At 36.0% G+C, this 9,032-nt stretch overlaps 1 protein-coding gene across 1 annotated transcript in view; it reads left to right on the top strand.

The window, feature by feature from the left end:
* The first annotated feature begins 8,390 nt into the window (after positions 1-8,390).
* The window catches only part of LOC123310976, a 978-nt gene continuing 336 nt past the window's right edge, over positions 8,391-9,032 (top strand). Inside the window, exons 1-2 of the mRNA XM_044894705.1 lie at positions 8,391-8,436; positions 8,632-9,032. The exon at positions 8,632-9,032 is cut by the window's right edge and continues 336 nt beyond it. Of these exons, the coding sequence (XP_044750640.1) occupies positions 8,652-9,032 (381 nt within the window). The 5' untranslated portion in view covers positions 8,391-8,436; positions 8,632-8,651. The remainder of the gene's footprint in view (positions 8,437-8,631) is intronic.

The following is a 9,032-nucleotide window of genomic DNA, read 5'->3' as shown; positions in this document are numbered from 1 at the left end:
CGGATTGAATTTGACTAATTAATGGATGCTCATAATATTACAGAATATTTTCATAAAATTGTGAAAAAAATTTTATTTTGGAACTATCAGTTCTTAGACATTTAAGAAGTGAAACAGCCATCTCCTAAGCGGGTTGGTTATCCCTCTCGAATTTTCAATAGGGGAAAATTGGCCATGTGATACATCATTTGTAAGCACATCACTTAAGCTTTTTAATATGAAAAATTATTTAATAAAATTCAATAATTAATGGTTTCACCTAAGAATATTTCGTGATCTTGCATAAATTTTTCTCAAAGATGTCATATTATTTTATTTTGATCTTCTTTATTTGGTACTTGTTTCTATAACTTCGACATTTATAGGCGAAGAGTTTTCATTTCCTGCTACAAATATCGGCACTTATTGATTTACCTCGTGTTCGGAATAGAACTGTTGATAATTCCTTTTTTGTTATATCTAATAAAGATTATTCTTGTGTCCTCCAGCCGTTAATTGCAATCAAATAACAATGAAACCACGATTTTCATTTTACTTAATTTCTTTCGTCGATTAGTTCAATTGTTTATCCTGCGTTGAGTCGAAATCATGGTTTACACGATTACAGAGAGGTTGGAAATTTTTTCACTCCTTTCGAAAATAACCTATGTGCTAAGCTAAGAAAACGACTGAACTATTCAATCAGCTTCATTTGGATCGAAATGTAAATCGGAAGTACGTATTCGAGTTCATGGCAAAGTTCCGATAAACTGGTTCAGTGTGTAGTAAAAAGCGAAATGTAAAAATTAATGAAGGGGTGAATGTGACAGTTCTTGGTGCGGTAGCTCTCAATCCGAGATCGAGTACGAGGCAACTTGCAACAGAATCTGGTTCTCAGCGTAGCATTTTGAACATTTCGAAGCGCCATAAATTCCACCCGTACAAATTCCATCTGGTACATACCCTGCAGATGATTTTGACCGCCGTGGCATCTGGAATTTTGTTCATTTATTCATTCGTTGCTGTATTCCGTTACCAAGAATATATCTACAAAAAGACTCCAAAAAAAAAACTGTCGGTGCGATCAAACCAACAATTCCTTAGGGCTACTTGCGACTGTGTGCCCTCCTGTGACTGAAAAAACCCACCCGTGAACCACAGATCCTTCCACACTGCGGGCATGGATAGCCACTGACCAGATCTGGCCGCCGCTGTATTTCTCATTATAACTGTGTACCAAAGACCTCCACTGTGACCTGTCTAACGCTAGTTGTTCCCAGTTATGATTGGCATTAACTGATTTTAAGGATTGATGCACTATATCCTTAAACCGCTTATATTGGCCTCCTGTTTTCCGAGCTCTCTCTGTGAATTCGCCACACAGAGCTTTTTTGTGGAGTCTTGTGTCTTGCATGCTCAGAATGTGGCCACTCCATCTGAGTCGGGACCTCGTTACTTGAGTCTCAATAGTTAGACAACTTACGCGCTGCAAGACTTCTGTATTTGAAACTTTATGGAACCATGTGCATAATGCATATGCATAATGTCTCAGATGACGTTGTTTTGTTTGATCAAGCTATTTAGTATGTCGCCTGTTGAGCCTCCAGATTTCGCTTCCGTAAAGAAGCGTTGGGAGGACCACTAAACAGCTGGTTTAGTCTTCAGATTGAGCTCGTGATTTTGAAACACTCTGTCCTTTAGTTTCGAGAACATACACGTATGTTCTTGCTTGGCAAATAAATTTTGAAATTTATAAATATTAAAGTAGAGTCTATAAGAAATATTGTGAATTATTGTTTCCAAAGTGCTATTTTGTGCTGGGCACGTAAGCAATTTTTCGATTTTCACGAAATTTGGACGATAGCTGTTTTCGTTACTTTTTTATTGTTTGTTTCCCTAGAGGTGAAAATCGCATCCTTCTTTATTGCGCACGTTAGAATCGCACCGACAATTGCGCTGATTCGAGTTGATTTGTTTTCCGTACTGCCAGAGATAAACGTACTGCCTACTGACTCTTAAGCGGGGATCCACTGCGGTTGCTGTGGGAGCACACCACTATCTCGTTGCATTTCGTAAACATTGCGTTCTATGTTGAATAGTCCTCTTTCTACCTTTGTTGCATTGCCTTATTTAACCCTGGCCTCCCTGTATATGTCATAATTTAAAGTCTCCCTGATCGGCCACAGCGGGGTGAAAAGTGTGTCCTCTGTTCATTCCTGAATTGTTTATGTTCAAAATTTCAAAATTTTTGATCCCACTCATAGTCATTTTATATTATACCTACTAGTTTTGATAAAGATCCGATAATGCCGAACAATGAATCAGAGGAAATTACAATGAAAAAAATCTTAGAGGAAATTCGGGAAAGTAAGAAGGAGGTTAAAAATTGCATATCCGCATCTGAGGCTAGATTACTTTTAGAAATCCAGGCGTTGAAAAATAGGAGTGAAACTCTCGAAAGGGAGAATTCGGATTTAAAAAGAAGGTTGGAGAGAGCGGAACGCTGGTGCAATAAAAATAATTTTTTGATTTTTGGATTGTCGAGGGAGTCGGAGTTGACTGCTGAGTTCCTTTGCGGAGAATTAAACCGCTTATTGAATATAAGAGTAGAAACATCAGAAATCAGTGACTACTTTACTCTAGGAAATAAAAAAAATAGCCCAATAAAAATAGAGTTGATATCACATCAAACAAAAAAACGCATTTTCAAACACGCGAAAAACCTGAAAGGTACATCTATATCGATTTCTAACGATTTAACACCTCAACAACGCCAGGAAAACAGAAGGCTAAGGCCATTCTTGCTGGAAGCTAGAGCGAACTCGGCAGAGAAATCCTACATAAAGGGAAACAGACTGGTTGTGGGAGATAATATTTACGATTTGGAGCAGCTGGAAAAATCAGAAGAAGGGAATAAGCCGAACAGCGCCCCGAGTACACCTACAACTGGAAATCCCAGTAGTGCTACAGTCTTTTTGCCCGGTCCTTCGACTTCGAAAGAAAACACCCAGGAAGTAAAATTAGCAACACCCCACGTAGCAATACAGGGAAAAAAGTATCTAAATAAAAAGAAGTCGCCAAAAGGAAATTAAAAGCTTTTTTTCTGTTGTTGTTGTTTAAAAAAAAAAAAAATTGTACCTAATATATAAGAAAATAGCGATAGAGGGGGTTTAAGTTCAGCGTATATTTGTGCCCATCATTCAGGGGGGTAAACATGGATGGTTTCATACAAAATTATCAAAATGAGGATTATGATACTATTATCATCGACAATATCAGGGACCTTGATTCAATAGATGTACATAAAGAATTCAAAATAATGCAAATGAATATTCGAAGCATGCAAGCGAATTTCAGCGAGTTGGAGTTGCTCTTACAGGGTTCAGAAGCTGATTTGGACATTATCGTGTTAACTGAGACTTTCCAATTAGAAGATCCAAAATTGTTCAGTTTAAGTGGATACCATCAGGTCTACAACGAAGGTAAATACAATAAAAATGACGGAGTTGTAGTATTTATAAAGAAAAATATTGATTTTGAACAATCGATTGTTAGACTCGGGAAAATCAAGGCACTGGAATTGGACATTCATTGTCAAGAAAAAACTTTCAAACTCACAGCTGTGTATAAATCGCCGCATTATCCCGTCGCGGAGTTCAATGAGGAATTGTTGAATTACCTGGAGAAAGAGAAAAATTGTAAAAAACACATTTTAACAGGTGATATAAACATTGATTTATTGTCACATGATTACAATATAGATGAATATAAGAATATACTTTGCTCATTTGGTTTCACATCGCTCATCAATAAATATACACGTCCAGAGAGTCGAACATGCCTGGATCATTTTTTTGTGAAAGGCATGGATCCGGAAAACCTGATTGTGAACGGCATTATCCTGCAGAACTTGATCACGGATCACTATCCAACATTTCTGTGCACTAACCTGAGGATGAATGGAAGGATCACTAGAAAAGATCGTTCAAAACAGTATATTGATTATAGCAAATTGAAAAACTCTTTGAGGAATGAAGATTGGCAGGAAGTCTATAATTTTGATGACGCTAATAAAATAACTGAAAATTTCATGGAAATTCTGAAACGATATATAGAGAATAGTACAACCACAGTTAAAATTAAGAAAAAGGAACGGATACGAAAAGAATGGATAACTCCAGCAATATTAAATGAAATTAACAAAAAACAAAATATGTACATTAAAACAAAAAAGGATCCCGATAATGTTCAATTGAAAAATGAATATTCTAAATGTAAAAATCACATAAAGAAACTTATATATGAAGCAAAAGAGATATACTTACAGAAATGCATAAAAAAGAATCAGAATGAATCGAAAGCTTTATGGGACTGTGTAAACAACATAACAAATACCACTCAGATACAAACATAAAATATATTAAAGATAAGGATAACTCAAAAATTGAGGATGATCAAGAAATATGTGACCTCTTAAATGACTATTTCAGCAAAATCGGTGAAACCTATGCTAGGGAACTGACCCCAATTGATGACTTCAAGGAGGAAAATGTTCAAAGAGATAACTCTTTCTTTCTTTTTCCAACGGATTCAGTTGAGGTAGAAAAAACTATAAATGGTCTCAAATCCGGGAAATCGGCAGGTTACGATGGAATTCGATCGGAAACATTGAAAAACATAAAAGAAGAAATATCAAAACCTCTCACATATATAATAAATAACTGTTTCGAAAATGGCTGTTTCCCGGACGTTCTAAAGTTAGGACTAGTGAAGCCATTATATAAAGGAGGTGATAGATCTCAGATGGTCAACTACAGGCCAATTACTTTCATATCAAACATCGCCAAGATCATAGAAAAACTGATCCAAGTCCGCATGGATGCATTCATCATTAAACATCAATTATTGTCAAAAAATCAATTTGGATTTCGCAAGGGTATGTCAACGGAGGACGCGATAAAAAAAGTAACAGATATTATATACAACAACATTGATAAAAGCATTCCTTCTTTGGCGGTCGTGATAGATTTGGCAAAAGCGTTTGACACCATAAGCCACGAGAAATTACTTGAAAAACTCAAAAATTATGGATTCCGTGGAAAGATAAACGATCTTATTCAGAGTTACTTATCTAATCGAAACCAAATTGTTACTTTAAACGGAATTTACAGCAAAAAAAGGCAACTTACCTATGGAATACCACAGGGCACTGTTCTCGGACCCATATTGTTCAATATATATATAAACGGCATACTCGAAATGGACAGTAGAGGTGAAATTATAGGTTTCGCAGATGATACCATAGTTATATACAACGATGAAACATGGGAAGATCTGAAACAGAAAGCAAAAGAGGATATGGGGATACTGACGAAATGGTTTCAGTCGAATAAACTTACCTTGAACTGCGGAAAGACAAAATACTTGACTTTTTCGTCTAACAAATTAGGACAACCAAGATTAGGAGATCTTGAAATTAATGATAAATTGCATATCCCAGCAGCGCAATCTACCAAATATCTTGGTGTTTTTATTGATGAGAACCTTAAATGGGATAAACATGTGTCCTACCTAACAAGAAAACTTAGAGGTATCCTGTGTAAATTTAGGTATATAAAAAAAAGCATAAATTCAGAAACACACATGCACGTACTGTACAGCGCATTGGTACAATCACAACTTTCATATGGGATAATAGGATGGGGAGGTATTTTGGACGTTCACAAGAGAAGCTTGGATGTTCTACAAAAATGTATTTTAAAAGTAATGTATGGAAAAAAATGACATTCCCGGGTTATAGAATATACGAAATTTCCAAGGTACTCGATATAAGACAACTATATGCTCAAAAAATTATCATAAATATCTACCAGAATAAAATATCGATCATACTGAAAGAACACAAACATAATACTAGAGCTAAGCTGGATAATTACCAAAGAATAAGAGCAGAGAAAAAAATTGGCCAACGTTGTTGTACATATATAGCATCTAGAATATACCCGATTGTACCAACCATAATAAAGGAAATAAGAAACGAAAATAAGTTCAAAAAAGAAATTAAAAAATGGCTTATTGAAGGTGATCGATCCGCAATCCACAGGATTATCAATTCTAATTAAGGCTATGAAAGTAAAAAAATCAAGACATGACATATACTACCCGAATATGTAAAATTCCACCGATGAAGACAATCTAGACCCGATGAAGAGGAATACCACCGATAATGACATAGAAAACAATAATTATGTTTTTGGATTAGGATTAAGAGTAGATAAGATCGATTGTTTAGTTTAGTTTTATAAATTGAATTTTTAGTTGAAATAGCTGTACACAGTTAGCATGAATAACTCCACAGTTTTTCTAGAGTTTATTTGTATTTTTGAACCAATAAACTTCATTATTATTATTAATGTCCGTGAGGCCGAAATACAGTTGTGTATTTCTGTACTCAGGTTAATGAAGCTTCCCAAGTATACCGCTCGTGTTCGGTCGCCCAAGCCTCGTTTGTAAAAACTGCAAGTAGGTAAGGTTGGCATTTGAGTGGAGAGGCTTTAAAACGCATCCTTTCATCTCATCTTACATTCTGTTAGATGTAAAATCGGCAAGAGTTTTGTAATGGCTCACAACTGAATATGATTTAGTGTTGAGGGTGTAGGTACATGAGTCACAAACCAATCGCAAGTTTAGGTAGGTAGGTAGGTACACACCTGTCAGCGACGCGCATTGCTGTATAAAAAATTACAATATCCGCATTTTGAGCGTATGCTTACTGCCTCTGTTCTATCATCTGACTCTTCTATTCTCAAATAATATATGATAATTAAACAGTAAAATCATTTTCAGCCATTACAAAACTCTTCCACTGACATCGTTATGACGACAACCTCGGCGACAACTTATGAGGGATGCTGACCCGCCGTATTACACAAAAATGCGGTCGGACCACTTTCCCATCTTCTTTGCACTATATACTAGTTTTCTGAAAATTTTCACCCGCCGTCTTCCACAAAAATGCGGTCTTACCACTTTCTCCATCTTCTTTGCACTATATACTAGTTTTCTGAAAATTTTCAATTATTATAAAACATTTTCAGAACATGTTGTGATTTTTCATACCCACATCAAAGCGCTTTGCCGCCAGGTGTTCCACTACCTGACCTTCCGAGTGGGTGCTGACTCATGTACACTCCCAAAACTAAATAATATTTAATTTTGGGCCATTACAAAACTCTGGACCATTTTTGTTGCCAGCTGTCGGACCATGTGAAGTGAGGAGCTAGCGATTGGCCAATGATCTAAATTTCGTTTTTAATATTTGTTTTACAGATGAACGTTCGTTTTCCCTCAACGGTTGGGCTGATGAAAATCCCAAATTAACTTTGTAAATTCATACACATTACCAAGTAAAACTGAATGTTTCGGCTGGAATCTTTGGTGATCGCATAAGTGGCCCTTTTTTCTTACCAGGAAATTTGAATGGGGATACGTTCAAAACCACATTGATTCAATATGTTGACTGACATTATCGAGAATAATGAGCAGTATTCAGAAGATGAGTTGGTATTTCAACAGGATGGGGTTACTCAACAATAGATTTTCAAATCGTTGGATTGGAAGAAGAGGATCTTCAGAATGACCCCCACGATCGTCTGACCTTTCACCACTCGATTTTCTTGTTGTTTGTTGCGGGTTCATATAAAAAACAGAATTCATTCTACTCAGCCCGAATTCTCAGAAGAATTACATCATCGTATTGTCAACGAATGTCAACAAATGACCCCAGCGATGTTACAAAATGTTCTTCAACGGTTCGAACATTCGTGAAATTAATAGTTTTCAATAAATTAATTTTCTAACTTGAGATTCTCTCTCTTAAAAAGTACTTAAGGCAACGTTCTTTTGGAAAACTAATTCACATAGTATCTGTTTCAAACTGAAGTTGAACTTTCTGTTGATTTTCCTGACCCAAAGACTTTCTGACTTTTCCGCAAGCGAATATTTGCTGATTCAAGTAACTCAAGAAACTGAATAATAAACAGAATAGAAAAATATGACATCTTTGAGAAAAGATTCATGCAAGAGCACGAATCAGGAAATATTCTTAGGGGATATGATGAAAAACCATTAATTATTAAAATTCAATTGTACAAAAAGCTGCAAATTATGAAAAGTTGAAAGAATGAGCTTTCAAATGATGTATCATATGGCCAATACACTGTATTAAAAAGTCGAGAGTTGTACCCCCCTTTCATTCGAAATATTTTTGTTACCACAACACATGATGATTCACTATAGACAAAACTACTGGTGAAACGAATCGAATAATAAAAACCGTCAATTTTATGATCATCAATTCCGGCAACACTGTCGGAGGACTGTTCCACTGTGAAATGACCCTAATTTTTGACCTATTTTCATAGCTTGGATACTTTTGGTGGAAAAAGAAAAACAGAGGTGAGTTTGTTACTTTTTGTGTTGTAAAAATTTTCTGTCACGAGCTCTGATAGTGATTTTATCTATTTAGCATTTTAATGAATGCCTGTTTTTTAAATATGGCGGAGAATATTAAGTGGGGTGAGATTGATCAAGTGATCAATCCCACCCCACGTTTTGTACTTTCCGAAAATTAATTCACACTATTTTTCGCAGGTTGGAAAACATCACTCAGAATGGGCAGAACATACAAAAGAAAGTTAGGTTCCAGAACTTACGGAAATTTCAGTGAAGAACAAGTTAATAATGCGTTGCACGACGTATTGGAGAATGGATTATCGCTACGAAAGGCAGCAAAGAAATACAGATTGGCCTACGGAACTTTAAATAACAGGTACCATGGATGTAAGATCAAGAAGAGCGGTGGGCAACCTGTGTTCACGTATGAAGAGGAAATGGTCATTATTAACAGCGTCTTAACTTGTGCAGACTGGGGATATCCACTAAGCGCTATGGATTTAAGAATGTTCGTCAAGAGTTTTTTGGACAAAAGTGGTAGAACCGTATCTCGATTCAACGAGAATATCCCAGGACCTGACTGGTTGAATAACTTGTTA

The sequence above is a fragment of the Coccinella septempunctata genome, chromosome 4 (genome assembly GCF_907165205.1).
Source record: "Coccinella septempunctata chromosome 4, icCocSept1.1, whole genome shotgun sequence".
NCBI classification, from domain to species: domain Eukaryota; kingdom Metazoa; phylum Arthropoda; class Insecta; order Coleoptera; family Coccinellidae; genus Coccinella; species Coccinella septempunctata.
The sequence above is the reverse complement of the archived record's forward strand: the minus strand, read 5'-3'. Positions and strand labels throughout refer to the sequence as shown.